Source organism: Bufo gargarizans, chromosome 3 (assembly GCF_014858855.1).
Source record: "Bufo gargarizans isolate SCDJY-AF-19 chromosome 3, ASM1485885v1, whole genome shotgun sequence".
Taxonomy (NCBI): domain Eukaryota; kingdom Metazoa; phylum Chordata; class Amphibia; order Anura; family Bufonidae; genus Bufo; species Bufo gargarizans.
The window spans coordinates 618,525,872-618,544,632 of NC_058082.1; the positions used below are offsets into that span (position 1 = coordinate 618,525,872).

An 18,761-nucleotide genomic window follows, 5' to 3' on the forward strand; every position below is an offset into this window, starting at 1 on the left:
AGTACATTGTGTGTGAGGGGACCGGGCATATGGGGGTGCATTTCAGGTGTCGGATAACCCCTTTAAATTAAAAACAAATAATAACACTCCCCATTCACCCACTTTACCCGACTTCTATGCCAGAAAAAGAGAAACAGGTGCTATATTAATATGTGGTAATTCTGAACATTATATTTCTCTGTGTATTTACACCTGACATCTGGCATAAATACATTTTTAAATCTTCTCCATACAGATCTATGGGGGGGATTTATTGAGACCGACGCTTTTTGCACTGGTCTTGATATCTTTTGCGCTGCACGCCTCGTGATAAGTTAAGTGCATCCTCCGGCAGTCCGTGCAACTAAACAGAAATCTACGACCTCTCATTGCTGCTGTAGGTTTCTGACTTCATTTGCACCAGAAAACTGGTGTAAATGAGGATAAATTTGCCTCAGCTGTTGGCCACACCCTCCCCCCCCTGCCAGACATCCATTTGGAAAAGTGTCGAGAACGGTGTAAAAAAAGGCACTTGCGCTTCCCCCCCCCCCAAAAAAAGTCACAAACACATGACTTGCGACTTGTTAAGGCCACATTTCTCGCACAAGGGAGAAGATAACCCCCCCCCCATGTCTTTTGCTTTCCTTCAGTTCATGATAAAAGTGTCTGCCTGCTGCCACCACTAGGGGGAGCTCAGTGCACAGGGATGTATACAGTTACCATTGAATTGGCAGCTGCAAAATCTCTTTGCACTGAGCTCCCTCTAGTGGCAGCTGCAGGAAAATGCCATGGGTCTATGTTGGGGGGCAGAAGAAGTGCAGCGCCTGGTCCCCCACTTCCCATGGGCCCCATAGCAGTCACATGTTCTGACTTCCATGGTAAGTAAGCCACTGGAAGGAGCAGACATAGGCTGCCATTGAATAGCAGTTTTGTGCCAGAAGTGGATCCAAGAAGATGTATGACTCCTTCCTTTATATTTTCCATTCTTTTTGAACCCAAGCAAAAAAAAAACTGCACTAACAATGCACCAAAGAAAGATATATAAATCATAGCTATAGATGAGGGAATAGTTCCAGTAATTAGTGTAGGATCACCTGAGGTACATGTAAATAATGATGAATTTGAATTGTTAGTCCCAAGTTCCCCCTCACGGTCACATCTGTCCACAGCTGTTTTGTCTCTTGGCTGTCTGGAAGGGGAAATGGATCTCTGTGTATCTCAATGCAGCCAAAGTTTTCCAGGATCTCCTGCCGTAAGCGGAAAGTTTGCCAGTTCCATGCTTTGCGTCCTTCCCAGTGTCCGATATTTAACTGCTATGTGGACGGAAATCCATTGACCTTTTCATTTGTAACATAACTGTGACCACTACTTCTTTTGCTTTTTATATAGAGCAAAATTAAAATGTAAAATTTGAAAATTTCTGAAATATGTCAGTGTGCACAATATAAGAACTAGGTTTTTTTGTTTTTTTTTATCAGCATTGCAAATTTTTTTTACAGTCACCTGCACTCAGTGAGGTTAGTATGACCGAGATTTTATCTATCTATCTATCTATCTATCTATCTATCTATCAGTGTAGATGCCCTCAAACCCTCTTCTATCTATTTCATATCTATATTTCTATCTAATATCTGTCTACCTGGTGAAGGTTCCTGAGTTGATCACTGATATCATACTGGTTCTGTGAGTGATCTGCCCCGACACTTAGTTTACCAGTACATTACCTAACACAAAGGCAGTGCTTTTAACCCCGTAATTGTTGTGTTTGTGCCTCCACAAGGACCCAAGTTCATGAGGGTCATTGAGGAACATTGTGTCTTTCAGTGACCCTCTGGGCATGGCCATGGTCATTTCACATTACTGCTCCAGTTCAATGCCATGTTGTGACATTCTCCCCTGTAGTTTCTGTCTGGTTTCCGGCAGCCAAAGGGTGGAAAGATTGTTGTAATTGGCACCCGCAGCTGCTCTTTCTTTTGACAGGGGATAATTTTGCATCCAATGCTTTGTGTGACAGCTGCCTAATTGGGCATTCTCTCCTTGTAGCAAGCATGCCTCCTTCAAGCCTCCCCGCTGACAAATGGTGGCGGATTATAGATGGGGACATGCTGACCCATTCGACCTTGCTGAGACAGCAAGGAGGAGCCTCCTGCCTCATGCAGGAGGCTTCGGGTCATCTAAAGGACAAGGTCACAAGCCAGGTGGAGAAGCGACTCGGTATCACATGGCGGCGATCCAATGTCACCGTGTCAAGGACGAAGGCTTGCGTTATTGATTATTGTCCCTTTCATGATGTCTCATTGCGGCTGCTTATATATTGGATGTCAGTGATTAAAGTACGGTGCAGTGAGCAAGCCATGGAGAATGGAAATGATAACATGGAAAAGCCTGGGACATTGATCTACAAATGTGGGTGTCCCTGGGGAGCAAAGGGCTCGTCTTAATTTCTACATCCAATTTGCTAAAAGTTATAGACAGGGAAACATAATTTTTTTTATTTTTATTTTTTACTTTTTGCCCAGTGATGGTATCTCACATGGCTTTCGTGTCACATCAGAAGTATCTAGGGTAGAAGGTTCTGTGGGCTGTTAGACGTTAACTCTTCTTTCTTTTCTTCCTCCTTCTTTTGAAAGGTTAATAAGATGTTTCATGGCTGAGCGCGCCTCTCTGACTGGTTTTCTAGATGTAGGTGCTCACTGAAGGGGAATAGCTTGGCAGATTTTGTGTCTGCCCTCAGACGTCTCTGGACAAAGAGGTTACCTGCTGTTTGATGCTATAGCAGCATAACAAACCGCGCACGGGCAGTTGCGTTGGCGCCCGGGTGTAGTGACATGGATCGAATGACATTTTTATTTATTTATTTATTTTGTTGCAATAGGACCTCTGTAAGTACACCCAACGAAGTGGCACCTGCAGCGCACACTAATTTTAAATCTTCTATACTATCCCTACCCTAAGACGTAGTTTGCAATCCCCGGAGGTAAAAGTCAGTCAATGGCAATGAGTGATGAATTAGTGTACTCAAGTCTACTTGCGTGTGTGTGTGTGTGTATACGTGTTTAACGCTGACCTTGTTCTGCATACGCTTAGCTGCTTGGAGTGATTTCAGGCGTAGTAAAAGGTTTTAATCCTATGCCCTGACACGCATGCTGTTGATTAGCACCAGTAGGTGTCTTAGAGGATATTCTCTCCCTCCTTTCGTACTGGTCAGGACCTGGGCACCGGGGGAGTCAAGTCGAAGGAGAAAGAAGGTTGTATTTTCATTAGTATGCTAAGGAAGCCGTTGTGTCTGCAGAACAAATTGATTGCCATGCCGTACCTGCGCCGGGCACCAGTGCTTGCAGAGAGCGAGAGAGAAACACAGAGGTATGCTTGTAAGCTGTTACCGTATCACAAATCGAGGCGTTCCAAGATTATTTTCTGTCGTTTACGTCGGGAAGATTGAATTATAATTAAGGATAAGTGAAGTGCAATCTTGTTACGGCATTAGGTCTATCATCTCCGTAGTCCTCGGTTATATAGAAAGTTGCGTTGTTTACTGGCAGACGATGTCAAGTCTTTGTATCTCCTCGTAGATAACCGCGCTTAATGTGCTCGAAGTCCAAGTCGATGTCTTCTCCAGCACATCTTGTGAAGTGGCCCGAGATGGGCTCTCCTTGTGATTTTTGGCTTAACATGTGAAAGATACCCTTGTTGCATTAATACTAGAGGCAGCACAAGTATTTGGTCCACTTTCACAGAAGAGACATTACTGGGCAGGTGGCCGACGTACATGAGTTTTAAATCTGCATGGGAGCTTATAGTATAATATGAGGAGGGGGGAGGGAAGGTATCTCTGAGGGAAAAGACCTCAGAAGACCTTTCTCCACTGTGGCCTGCAGTATTGAGTACGTACTATGCATAAGGTGAGGAGAATTTGATGTAACATTCAGATACCTATGGTGCATGCATATATAGGGATATTACATAGTGTATCTTCTCCATTCTTCAGGCATCATAGGTTTTTAGCCTGCCATAGAAATTTATGAGGCAGGAACTTCCACAGGATTATTGTTATTGCTGCTGACTATTAATAGGGAACATAAATTCTGTTTCTGACTTTAGGAACTTTTTACATACAACAGAAACCAACCTGAGTGTATGAAATAATATGCCATTTATTCACCCACATTGACTGTAAACTATTTCCTTCTCTGAATATCTTACAGTGATACTTTTGGTATTATTACACTTTAAGGGCCCATGCACACAAACGTATTTCTTTTCCGTATCCGCACCGTTTGTGGAACCATTCACTCAAATAGGTGTGCAAAAACCCCCAGAAATTACTAAGTGTGCATTCCGTGTCCGTATGTCCGTTGGCCGTTATGCAAAATAATAGAACATGTCCTATTATTGTCCCTATAGGACAGTTCTATAGAGGCCAAGATGGTCCGTTCTGCAAAATGCGGAATGCACAGGGCTGGTACCTGTGTTTTGCGGACCACAAAACACCCTAAGGACATGTGCATCAGCCCTAAAGGAGACATTACACACTAAGAGGGCATTCACACAGCCGTATGTATTTTGTAGTCCACAAAATATGGATGATGCCCGTGTGACATCTGTGTTGCATCTGTATTTTTGCAGACCCATTGACTTCAGTGGGTCAGTGAACCGCATTTTGTGGCCCAATATAGGACTTGTTCTACCTTTTGCGGAACAGACAGGGAAAGCACACGGATATTTCCGCCTAAGTCTTATTTATGAAGACAAACAGAGACAAACATATCATTTAGCCATAATACAGTCTCATTTTAACATCCACAATGGCCGCAAAATCTAGAGTCCTCTCTGTTTGTGTAGAACCCTATGGTGGCTGGATTATAGGGGCAACTATATGGCCCTTAAATGAATCCTCATTATGACCACTTTCTGACAGTTGTTAGGCTACTTTCACATAGGGTCTCAATACCGGAGAAAAACGCTTCCATTTTGTCCCCATTCATTGTCAATGGGGACAAAACGTAACTGAACAGAATAGAGTGCACCAGAATGCATTCCGTTCCGTTTGGTTGCGTTCCCATACCAGAGAGCAAACCGCAGCAAGCTTCTGTTTTCTTTCCGTCGTGGGATGCGGAGCAAAACTGATCCATCATGACCCACAATGCAAGTCAATGGGAACGGATTTGTTTAACTCTGACACAATAGAAAATGGATCCAACCCCCATTGACTTTCAATACAACCGGATCCGTTAATAACGGATGCAGACGGTTGTGTTATCGGTAATGGAAGCATTTTTGCTGAGCCTTGCTGGATGGTGATGCTGTATTACAAGAGCAAAATCCGCATCTTTATACAAGTCTATGGTTCTCCAACTCTAATGAACCAGTGGTGGTGTCCATAATGTGACCAATATCAGATTAGTGAGGGTCCAACTATCAACACCCCAGAAATCAGCTGTTTGAATGGGCTCTTGTGCGCAATGCGGCCTTTTCATTGTATACATGGGGCTAATTAACTTGCATGCCATCTACTTTGTATCATCCAGATATTGTAGTTTTTCCCCATTCCCGTGATTTTTAGGAAGCCGCAATACCCTGCACCACCGCTACTATATGTACACTGAGGTAAACGCTGTAGAGGCTGCAGCGATCACATGAGCACCTCTCCTGACATATCTGTTGTTGTTAAAGAGGTTGGTCCATCTCCTATATTGATGGCATATATGCCACCAATGTCTGATAGGTGTGGGTCCCACCTCCGGGACCTGCACCTATCTCTAGAATGGAGCATGCAAAGTGAAGGAGAGAGGACTGCATATGCGCGGCCGCCCCTTCATTCATTTCTGTGGGACTGCCGAAAGTACGTGGGCGCAGGCACATCTATTTCTGTTAACCCCATAGACATGCATGGAGTGGTGAGCGTGCTTCCCATTAATTTCTATGGGACTTCCATAAATAGGTGAGCACGCGGCTCAGTTATTCTTGGCAATCGTATAGAAATGAATGGATGCGGCTGTGCATGTGCGCTCCACTCTCCTTCTCTTTGCAGGCTCCATTCTAGAGATGGGTGCAGGTTCCAGAGGTGGGACCCGCACTGGTGGCATATCGTAGTGATATGCCCCCAGTATACGAGATGGGCCAACCGCTTTAGCTACATTTTTCATTACATAACAGTTCTAGAGCATCTTTGAATATGACTCTGTGTTTTGCCATTCCACCATTATTCCTACTATAAATTTATGAATAAATTGACAACTAGGTGTTATCGCATTTAGCATTGTCAAGGGGGCATGTCCCTTCAGTCTTCCACTGATTGGACAATGTCACACTGTGCAGGGACACAACCCCAACTGATAACACGCCGCGGTCAATTTATTCATAAACATCTAGTAGGAATAGGACCAGTGCAATGTAATAAGGAGAAAAGCTGCTCTAAAACTGTAATTTCATGTGAAATACAACTATTTAATAAAACGGAGAGGTCCTCTTTAAATGGCTCTTCCAGTTGTGAGACATTATGTCTTATCCTGTGGATTGGAAATAAGGTCTCACAACCGGAATACCCCTTTAAGCCCATGAGTGGAAATCCACTTAAATGTAACTTGAAAGCAACGGAGGCTCAAAAAATTCTGTATTTTCATAATTTACTTGAATCCCATGTACATCTGAATGCAGGTGAGTGTTGTGCAGGATCCATGCACATTTCTCATGATGTTGTACAGTGATATAGTCATTGACAGAAACTTTTACACAGTAAGGTCCCATTCACATGACCGTATTTTTATTCCATATCCGCTTTGCATTTTTTCGGAATAGATACGGACCCGTTCATTTCAATGGGGCCATAAAAGATACGGACAGCACAGTGTGTCCTGTATGTATCAGGATGTCCGTTCCGTGGCCCTGCAAAAAGATAGAGCATGTCCTATTCTTTTGCGTTTTGTGCCGTACGCTGGGCTATGATAACCCGATGTGCTGCCAGATGCTGCACCTGGCCCTCAGCATTTGGCAGTCCGTGCGCCTGTACTAAAATCTAGCTTTCAGTGTTCTTCTATGCCAGAAGACTGGCATAGAAGATGATAAATGTGGCCACCCGCCCTCGCCACACCCCATTTTTGTGAAAGTTCCAAAATCGGCTGAGAGACGGCACTTGCACTAAATGTTTTGCGCATGTTCTGTGAAAAAAGCTGCAAACCCGCTGAAAACTGGCATATGATAATAATAAATTCCCCCCATAATGTTATAATATAGGAGGCTGTGACTCAGAAGACATCACCAGATAAAAACGTACAAAGCACAAAAGCAAAATACGTTGTTGATTCAGTGACATGGCCGGTACAGTGAGCGCATTGTTTTTAGCCGAGAGTTCATTTATCGGGTCATTTAACTGCTTTAAGTAGGTACAGCATTGTACTGAATGCCTTGATGCCAAATTAGCCGAGTGGCTAGAGTTTAGCGTGAGGTCATGGACTTTAAATAAATGTAAGCTTTGTTCAGAGGGAAGACTGCATGTCAGGTTTATGCAAATTGCATTTCTAGCAAACACCAGGAGGTTTGCTTCTTAATAGGCCACTGTACCTGGAGGTCCTCGTCTAGAATTGCAATCTGCAGGAAATAAACGGAATTAACTTTTTTACCGAGGCAACGTTCCGATTGCTGTCTTTGTCTAAAGCGTCATAATGGAGGAGATCATTGGAGCAATTAAACGGGGTACAAGAACCCCACGGAACGACCAATATAATGTCCCAACTAGTACGTAGCCTGTGTCACACGGTCCGAATTTGTAAACCAAAATGGGAACCTACGGAGAAAAGGTATAATTGAAATGTTTGTGCCTCTTCTGTGTTTGGGACCCACTCCTGGTTATGGTCTTACAAATACTGATGCAAAAATACTAACCATGTGAAAGAGGCCTTATAGCCATTCAGTTGGCCTGATCTGGGCACTTATAGAAGCCATGGTGCAATAGTTGTCTGCAGTGATACAGTCCGAGCGGAGAGCACGGAGCTTGTGTAGCGGCTCATGGAGTTCCTGTAGTTCTATACTACAGAGCCATAGGCATAGTGCAAAAGTATGGAGCCTCCATACTGCACCGTCTTATGTGAATGTTTTTCTATATGGTTGTAAGGAACAATATCTCACTTATATTGCATCTGACGGACCACGTCACAAGTTGTTTGCCTGTATATGAAATCAGAGGCTTACCTCATTATTCAAAGTGACACCAGTGGAACCCATTGACTTATAATGGACGCTGTTGGGTTTCATCATGGTGTCACCGATGCACGGTGCATGTTTTTTCGGGAAATATGGCAGAATCTGAGGCAGATCCTCCAATGCAGATGTGAACATAGCCTAAAGTAAAGTTTGTCATCTTTCTCTGATTTGGGACTTGCGTGATCTAGTGTTAGTCATTATGACTTTTTGGAGATGATCTGTGGTTCATAGAGTAAGGGCCCTTTTACATGTTTGCTGATGATTTGGATAATTTATGAGGAGGAACATTTGTCGGAATGTTCATTCCTGATAATTGGCCCTTGTCAATGGGCCACTGATTGCATATTTTATGTAACACCTAAAATCATTGTTTGTCGGAAACACAAACTGGGATATGCTGCCGAGAGACACTGAATCTGTATGGGGATGAATGGTCACAGTAGCGATTGTTCATCCCCATACCGAGAGAACGAGCCGGCAAGCATAGGGAACAAGTGGTTCACCAAGTATTAGGCAAAAGGATATCCTTTGGCATATGTTCTGTTAATGAAGTCAGGAGGTTTTCCATGCCGGACATACAGGTGAAAGATGGTGGGAACCTAATCTTACACAAGCTGGAAAGAAAAATGGCTGAATGATTAGTTGCAATCATATTTCTTCATGCATGGTGCTCCTTATTATCCTCGGTTACAGTACGTTGTCAGACATTGGGCAAAGACTCAATGTTGGCTCTAGGGCGTTGCTTACTCCTCAGGTTTTATTGAAGAAAGGAGAAGAAATTTAACTTTCTGTTCTGTTTGCTGATTTGGGACTTTCGGGTTATTAGAAAAGTCTGCATTGTTGCTACAAAGTTATTGCCTTAATGATTACAGGAATCTGATATTTACACTTTCCAAGAAATCTGTCTCCGCTAGAAAAGTCGAGCAGTCTTCAGAAATTTATATGCGGCATCAATTAACTGTACACAGGGAGAACCTTCCGTCAATAGGTGTATATCCAGTGATCCAGAAAGACTCAGTGTATTCAAAAATAAAATCTAGAGCAAATAAGTCATCACTTTCTTTCACACTATGGTAAATTAACTATGAGGAGCAAGGCATGAAAGATTTATTTTATTAGAAAGAACAAAATGGAGTCTGTGGGTAGCCTCGTACCCAGCTATTAAAAAAATATAATAAATGGAGATCGCATCAGCCCACCTGTCTTCTTGAAAAGCATGAACAAGCTGGGCCGGCTCTCAGATTCGATAAGATTTCCAGCACACACAGGTTATTATTTCACTACACATAACATATTGAGATGCAAACCTCTTATGCATGTCTAGAAAGATCTATGATTAAGAGTGAGGTCTTGCTCGAAACGCATAAGTGGTTTGATTTCAATTAGTTATATGGGTCGACGTGGTTTATTTTTGTAATGGTCAGGTAATCTCCAATGTATGGGCAATGACATACCTATTGAGCTGTGAGCGGAGGTAAGGGTTGCAACTAGATCCAGGTGCCTTACGAGAACCAAAGGCCTTCTGCCACAATAGAGTATACCAGTACTAGATATAGCACTGATTCATTTCTTAAAATATCTCGGTAGCAGCCAGAGTGCCATATTTTTGCTACAAAGCTCCATATATTTTCTGAATACGCATAGAGATGGACTATAACATTATGGCTGCCTGCAGCCACCACTAGATGGAGCTTAGGAGCATAGCGTGTACTGTTTATGTATTGGACTCATGGTGGTCTCCACAAGGAGAAATGTTATCCCAGACCAATGTCAAAGGCCTCTCATGAAGCCACTCAGTCCTGCTCTGCATACAGGAGGGGCAAAACCCACAAAACAGCTGTCTGCAGATGGGCTTTTTTCTTATGGAAAATATCCTAGTTTTTACCTTTTATAACCCAAGTCATGTTCTAAGACAGGGATGCTCAACCCTTGGCCCTCCAACTGTTGCAAAACTACAAAGTCAAAAGTTGAACAGTTCTGAATGCCGGGGCCTATTATTTTAAAGGTGTCTGTGGCCATTTGGACATAATTTAGTCATTCATGGTCAAGTAGATGTTATAGGAGAAAACAATACTCATCAAATGTCTTAAATATAGTTCTGAAGCCTCCAATCCATTTGATATTTTTCCGGCATCTTGCCTTTTAATTTACCGGTAAGTCCTTTTTAATTTTAGCACGAGGATGACTGGCATGGTTGCTGATGTGCTGTAATTAATGATACAGTGCTTTGTTCCAGTGTTTTATTTTCTTCTTTGGTTGCTGGATTTCTGATGGTTTACACAGAAAGTCACGCAAGGCTAAGTATTTGGCCGTCCTTAAGCGTGCTAAACACTTGTGATACAATGTACAGTATGCGTAAATGGAGTGTGTGTATGTTAAGTGTATTCTAAACCCCAGGAGCCTGGATCAAATGCCAGCTGTTACATCAGTCCTGGTTGTAATCTTGCATACTACTCTGTGACCTTGACATTGTCGTTGAGGGCTTACCCTGCGTTACATCTATTTTTAAAGGTGATTTAAGTTGAATGTGTGGTGTTTAACCTTCCAGCACTTTTTAAGGATATATACAAATATTATACATGGTAGATTACAAAGTAGAGAGAAAAATAATAGTTTCAGTTTTATTTCCTAATTAATGATTGATTGAAGTGGTTTGTCAGAGCTAAAGGTGTCCATACACATTAAATAAAGGGGTTGTCCCACAAAAAATAGTCTACAGTTTTTAAACCAGTGCTTGGGTCTGAATACTTTTGTAATTGCATGTAATTCAATTTTTTGTATAGCCACTTGTTCCCTGAAATCTATCTATATAGCGCCACCTGCACTTTGTCCTTTTTCTAACTTCTCTGTCCAGCTCACTGAGGTGGACCTACTTGCTCAGTTCCATCCTTCCTCTGAGCTCAGCTTTTGAAGAAAAATCTAGCAGAGCAATTGCTGGAATGAATGGGCAGATCTCTGGATCCATGTGAGGTACAGGGCTGTTTCTAAGTTTGCTAGAAAGAGACTGCCATCTACTATATGATGTCTGGTTTCCATTTTTTTATTTCACTCATGGTATAGCCTCTTTAACTTCTGACCATTCCTGTTCAATTCAGCAGGATCAGCCTACCATCTAGGGTGTACGGGGGGCCTTCTGACTCTCCTCTGACGGCCGATGTCGAGGAAATAAGAATTGGACAATTGAATCTCAAATGCCTGATTCTTTTCTTCTTGGGGAGACAATCCACCGCCAGAGTTGTTTAGCCATGGCATTCTCCCCTCCCCCATTTATGACATATGCACGATGAGCCATGAGGAAATCTGAAGAGCTAGCTCTCAGTTGAACAAGCTTTTGGCCAACAGATATCTCATGTATGGTCAGTCTTGGTGTACACCTATTCTATCATTACAATTGACCATTAAAGTTTGAGAGTTGACTACGAAATCCCTGGGACTTTTTTGATCATCAGAATTATGACCTCAACTTCAATACTTATCCTAACACAGTACCATATGTATTTGGATGAAGATTAGTGTTGCTTGAACCACCACCAATCAACACTAATGGCCTATGCTAAAGTTAAGCCATCATTTTTTATGTCCTGGAAAACCATTTTTAGTTGGATGGTACCAGTCAAAGGGATTATGTGCATATGAATGGTTTTAAGTACCTGCTAGTTGCTCATGCATGTAATTAATTCTATTTTTTTATCCATTTATAATATTTACGTTTAATATTACATTCCTATGTTAGATTACCTTTTTCTGTTGAGTAGTAATGATTTTATTAGGACCAGTTAAAATGGCATTGTAACTACTTCTGATAATTTAATACTTACACTTGTTTTCTTTTCTTTGATTTTAAGGTGATCGATTATTGAAGAATTAAAGCCCTGTTTCCATGGATAAATTGAGAAGATTGTCTTATGTGAGCAGAGTTCTGACAGATTGATACACACCATTTCAACATGTTGCCTCAACACTAATTTGATGGAACATTCGTACTCTTGGCAAAGATTCTTCAGAGGACATCTGTTTGGAAATTAATCGAGAAATGATTTTAAAAACAACATAGATATCTGCTTTAGAAAATTTAGCTTAAATCTTCAGCATTCTCTAAAGTAGGTAAAGACATAGCTTCTACGCATACGTTTGTTGAACATGACTCATGGAGAAGAGCTTAGCTCTGAAATGCAACAGGATCCCATTGTTTTAACGTATCTAGAAGGATTACTAATGCATCAAGCAGCAGGCGGTTCTGTAACAGCGGTGGACAAACACTCGGGCCGTGTAAAAGCAGATGACCACTTTAAGATTTCTGGGAATGTTTTTACGAACTGTAAGAATAATGCCCCAGTGCACAACAGCAGTCAGTCATCCGGCATGTTGCATCTCAAGAAGGCCAGGCTCTTGCAGTCTTCAGAGGACTGGCATGCTGCAAAGAGGAGAAGAATATCTGATTCCGTCAATGGAAATGGCCAGAATGAATCTCTCTTAGCTGGGATGGTTGAAAATGTTCCAAAAGGGAAACAAGATAGCACGTTGCTGGCTTCTTTGCTGCAGTCGTTTAGCTCTAGGCTGCAGAGTGTTGCACTGTCTCAACAGATTAAACAAAGTCTTAAAGACCAAGGATTTTCCCTCACTCAGCAGGGAAACCTGGAAGAAAAGGATAACCAGTGCTATGGTTTGGCTTCAAATCACCTAAAGACTATCTTAAACAAAAGCAAATCTAAAGATAACACAGTGGACAGTAATCTGACTGGTCTGACCAAAGGTTCCATTCAGGAAAAGTTTGTTGAACCTTCTCTTTCTGCACAAAGTAGCACTAAAATAGTAGGTGAGCCAATTTCATGTGCTGCAAGGCTTCAAGCTGTTGCAAATATGGTGGAGAAAAGGTCAAGTCCCACCGCTTCGCCTAAACCAAGTGTGGCCTGTAGTCAGCTTGCTCTTCTGCTTTCCAGCGAGGCACACTTGCAGCAGTACTCCAGAGAACATGCCCTTAAAGCACAGAGCGCAAGTCAGTTAGCAAGTGAAAGGCTGGCAGCAATGGCAAGATTGAAGGAAAGCTCGGAGAAAGATTTTGGTAGGCTTCAACTGTCATCAAATGTGCCAGCTAGTCTCAATACTCAAGCAAGGACAGTCACCAATGGAATAAGCAATGCAGGCAATAGCTCTCCTTTCTCAAGCACACTTAGTGTTTCAAATTCTCCTCTGAAAACAGTTGGATATAAAAATCATTTGGAAAGGAGCCACGGAAAGCCGTCGCCCAACAACAGTTTACTTTTGCACCTTCTAAAAAGCCAAAATGGTGCAAGTGTTGGAAAAAATCTTTCACACAATGAAAAATATGCAGCATTTGACGAAAGTGCTACACCTACAACTATAGATGACTGTTCTGATAACAACCCTAGCTTTACAGAGGAGGAGAGCAGTGATGATGAAAGCACTCATTCCAACTGTGTACCTATAGATCTGTCCTTCAAGAACAGAGCAGACAAGCCTCAGATATTACATTCTGCAGCTTCTATTGAAAATTTAACCGAGTCGTTGCTTCACAACTGGGATCCAAAAGTCAATGGAATTGATATCAGCAAAGAAACTAAAGACTCCTCAGTGGATACTACACTAAAACCATATCAAAAGGTTACACTGTTACAACTATTGCTCGGGCATAAAACAGAAGATGTTCCATCAACAATTGAAGCTCTTCAGACCCAACAGAAGGCTTCAGATGTGTCTAAGTTCAGTTTCTCAGCTCCTGGTCCTCTCTCCGAAAGTCCAGGTATACTCAATTCCTCTCCATTAAATGCACTGTCTTTGCACACATCTACAAAAGCAGATTCTCCAATGAACCTAACTCACCAGCCCTTTCCAGCCAAGCCTCCCTTTACTTCTTTCATAAACAACATTCAGACAGAAAGGGTCATAAACTCAGCATCAAGCCATTTGATAGAGCTTACCAGAAACAAAGCAATTCAAACAACTGTCCCACTAGCTAACGAAAACGCACAAAATTCATCTTTCAGTGCTAGTAAGTTGTTACAAAATTTAGCTCAATGTGGAAAGTCAACACCCGCTCCTGATGAACTAAGGCAATCTAAATCAGTAGGCCCAACCAATTCCAAACCTTTAGGGTTAATTGAAAGACTAAACAGTCCCTTAGTTGCAAATTCATCACAGACATTTGAAGAAAGCAGAGTATTTAGTAGTCCATCTACTCCCATGGATTCTGCATTTCCTGGCTCCGAAATTGAAAACCTTCTAGAACGTCGCACTGTACTTCAGCTGCTGCTAGCCACACCCAACAACAAATGTAAAACTGAAAAAGTACAGAAACCCATCATAAAAGATGAAGTCAACATAGACAGGACTGAAAAGTCTCCAAATCAGCAAATTGTGGCTTTCAGAATTAAAACTGAGCCTGAAGATGACATCAGTGCTGCTGACCAAGAGATGAGTACTCCAAGCCCCTCAGCGGCCTCGGTGCACAAAGCTGCAAGACCGGGTCCAGAGGATGTCAGATCTCCACACTCTTATCCACAGGATTTTTCACTTTCAAAAAATGGCCTTTTAAGTCGCCTGCTACGTCAAAACCAAGAGGCATATGATACCAGTGATCTAGATGTAAATAGTAGACATTCTGAATCCAGACAGACAGACTCAAAAATATTTTGTAATGTGCCTAAAAAAAGAAAAATGCACCAAAATGACCCCGTGGAAAGCCAAGGAAAAATGGCAAAAAGGAATTCACCAGAGGCTGGAAATTTGCAGTTCTGCACTTCACCCTCTTCAGGTGAGGGACCCATTCTCCATGAAGACAAAGTCAATGGCACAAAGACTGATCATGATAACAAGAACCTTACGGGTCAGAATTCCATGAATGGGAATAAAAACTTGAGTTGGACAAGAGAGAGTAAAGGTTTTAATGTGCTGAAACAGCTCTTGCTTTCAGAAAATTGTGTCAGGGACTCTCAGCATAGGAACAATACGCCGGTTGATGAACTTATAAGAGGAAACAGAAGTAACTTGTCAGGAAACTCCGATTTTATGCTTCCTTCTCTAAATATGTTTATGGGAAAGCATTCTCATCAAAATAATTTAGGTCAAATGCCATTTCAATATCCATCCCCTTTAAATAACTCTCCTCATTCCTCCCCAGATATTTTAAGAAATAACCTTCCACAAACTGAGTCCGGACATATGAATATGTGCCCTCCCCCTAATGACAAAGGTCCCATTAAATGGGTTATCACAGACATGGAAAAAAATTACTTTGGGAAAGATTCGCCTAGACTGACGAAAACCAACCCTATATTGTACTATATGCTACAAAGGGGGGCACATACAGCTGCTAGTCAGGACTTAAGAGATCGAAACAGCTGGACTGAGTCACTGTTGGGACAAACGGCAGAGATGGCCTACAGAAGGGAATCTGCCCATAGTAGAGGAACAAACGGGATCGGTTTTACCAAACCGCCCAATGTTGTAAATAACACTTTGCATAATTCCAATAGCAGCAAATATGGACTGCTTGATATGCTTACCATAAAGAAGGAGCCTGAATAAAATGCTGAGAAATTTGCAACAGATTGTTTCACATTTTAAAAAATCATGTTTTTTTTTTTTCCGTTGTATCATGCATGATGTAATAAATGGCATGATCTTACGGACATGTTATCATTTTGTGGACTTAGGTTGCTCTTGCTTGTGGTTCTAGTAAATGTACTGTTATTAAAACTTCTTATTTTTTACCTTTTAATATTTTATGTTGCTCCTAATTTAGCAGCTGGGTACATTTTATAATACGTGTTACAGATAATGTCAGCAGTTTCAAAAAATTATTCTGGTTATTATGGGCGTTTTCTTCTGGGGTACTTGAATAAAGATTTTTAATATTGAACACTTTCATTACGGGTAAACTATGACATGACAACTCTAACCATACATCTATCATTGCCCAAAAAAAATCACAAAATTTTTGTTATAAAAATTAATCTATGTAATAATAATCATCGTACAAATTTGGATGGTTATTTAGGCAAAATACCCAAAAGTAGCCTTTAGATTTTCTCTGTATTTTTAAGCACATAAGTGACCAGATGGCGACATGTAATCCTTATTGTGATTACTATGGTTTTTCTTTTGGATACTTTTATGTTCTCGGCAGTTTGTCTTTAATGTAAAATCAATCCAGCAAGCACAGTGAACCTGGCCGGTTACCACAAGGTCACAGCCGTGTAACCCAGTGGTAAATGGAATACTTAGTCTTTTTCCCAAGGTAACAACATTGCCTTTAAAATGACGCATTGCTTTCCATTTTGACACAGAGAACAGTGTGAATATCCATTCTGATGACATTTTGTTATGACCATGATGGTAACTATTATGTGTTTGACTGATTGTCATTTGGGTTGCTGGTTTTATTTTTATTTTATTTTTTTAAATCCCCATATTTTAAATTTTTGTCTCAGTGGTACACATTTACATTAGAGATGTTTTCAAGGGAACAAACATTAAAGGGGTATTTCCTGTTACTTCAAATGATTCCTTATCCACAGAAAAGGGGATAACTATTATAATTGGTGGGGGTCTGACTGCAGGGGCACCCGTTGATCATAAAAACAGGAGCCTGGTATGACATGGTGACCCCTAAAATGGAGGAAGCTGCAGGTCGAGCATGTGCACTGCCTCTCCATCTCTTTGGGAGTAGTGGAGCTGAGGACAAGCAATTGGCTACATTCAGCAGTCACCTAGAAATGAATGGAACGGCAGTGTGCATGCTTAACCTGCTGCTATATTCTGGGGTTATTGGGCCCCCATTCTCATTATTGTGGGGTCCACAGTGGTCAAACCCTCACCACTTCAAAAGATATAACTTGAAATAAATGGAATAACCCTTTAATGGTCTATGCTTATGATAGGCCCTCAACGTGTGACCAGTACTCTCCTTATTCAGAAGACTACATTGGCTCCTTTAATGTTTTTCCAGGTGCAGCAACTTGCCCATGCCACTGTGATGATAATGCAGCTCAGCCTTATTCACTAGAATGGAGTTGAGCTATAGTATCCGTTATAGACTCATGTAAGAAGCCACTGTGCCTGGGCAAGCAATGGAGGAGCCATGACACACTTTCATTCTGCTGATGGAGGGGGTAGTTGGAGGTCAGTCCCTAATCATTCCCTCAGTGATGCCCTACCTTATCGTAAAAGGAACTTGTCACATTGAACATGCAGTCTGAGCTGCCCACAGCTGAAGGAGCTGAGCAGACTGATATATAGTTTTGTTGACAAAAATTCAAGGCTTCATGCGTATCGCGAAACACTGTTCAGCAAAATACAGAAGATAAGATGTCCGTGTTGCATAATTTTTTTGGTGGACCCATGGTTCCCATTTTGCGGCCAAGATAGAACATGTCCTACTCTTGGCCGCAAAATGCAGGCCAAGAACCGATTGAAATTAATGGGTCTGCAAAAGAAATGAATGCAATGCAGACGTCATCTGCATTTTGTGGACTGCAAAATACATATGGTTATGTGCATGAGGACTAACTTGTACTATACTGTTATAAGAGTTCAGTGGGCAATCCTAACTTAGTTTGTCCTTCAAAACGTTATATCTGCTCAGCTCCACCTGCTCAATAAAATGCTACTGACAGGTCGGACTGGATGTTCAACACAACAGCGTGCCTTTACGGATAGGCTGTGAATGTTAATCTTCTTGTTCTTTCAGAATATGCATAGCATTTTGTAGTTCAGGCCCCTTCACTCCAATATGGTCATGATAAAGCACAGTACTATCAATGCAAATACATATATTCCAGCAGGAATCCAACTCCTGGCACTCCCTCTGATCAGCTGTTTGAAGAAACCATGCAGTCGGTGTGTGCTGCAGCCTCTTCCCAGGTCACGCTCGTCGGTCATGTGGCCTAGGCGCAGCTCAGCCCTATTCAATTAAACAGGGGCAAGCTGCAGTACCAAGCACCGCTGCTGTCCAACGGATGGTCTAGTGCAGTGCCCACCACGATGCTGCGGTCTCTTCAGACAGTGGATCGGGGGGACTTCTGGTCTCAGACCCCCTCCCCCCACCGATGTGATATTGATGACCTATCTGGAGGATAGGTCGTCAATATTAGGCTACTTTCAAACTAGCGTTTTTGCTGGATCTGGCAGGGTTAGCAAAAATGCTTCCATTACTGATACAGATCCAGTTGTATTATCTTTAACATACCCAAGATGGATCCGCATCCCAGGATGGAAAGCAAACTGCAGCTTGCTCTCCGGTATGAGAACGGAACGGAATGCATTTTAGAGCATTCCGTTCTGTTCAGTTACGTTTTGTCCCCATTGACAATGAATGGGGACAAAGCCGAAGCATTTATTTTTTTTTTCGGTATTGAGACCCTATGATGGATCTCAATACCGGAAAATATTAACGCTAGTGAAAGTAGCCTTAAAAAAATCTAGAAAACCTCTTGAATGTAGCATCTTTTTACTTGTTCTACCTGTTTCAGCAGCCTCTGTGTAGAACACATATGCTGACAAATCTACGTATAATATACTGTATGAATGAGAAGAACTAGGAATATACCAAAAAGTATAATAAT

General features: G+C 41.8%; 1 protein-coding gene across 1 annotated transcript in view; it reads left to right on the plus strand.

Moving 5' to 3' along the window:
- The window catches only part of NRIP1 (nuclear receptor interacting protein 1), a 76,716-nt gene extending 58,376 nt beyond the window's left edge, over positions 1–18,340 (plus strand). The window contains exon 2 of the mRNA XM_044284539.1: positions 12,024–18,340. Within this exon, the coding sequence (XP_044140474.1) occupies positions 12,319–15,723 (3,405 nt within the window). The 5' untranslated portion in view covers positions 12,024–12,318 and the 3' untranslated portion in view covers positions 15,724–18,340. The remainder of the gene's footprint in view (positions 1–12,023) is intronic.
- The last annotated feature ends 421 nt before the right edge of the window (positions 18,341–18,761 follow it).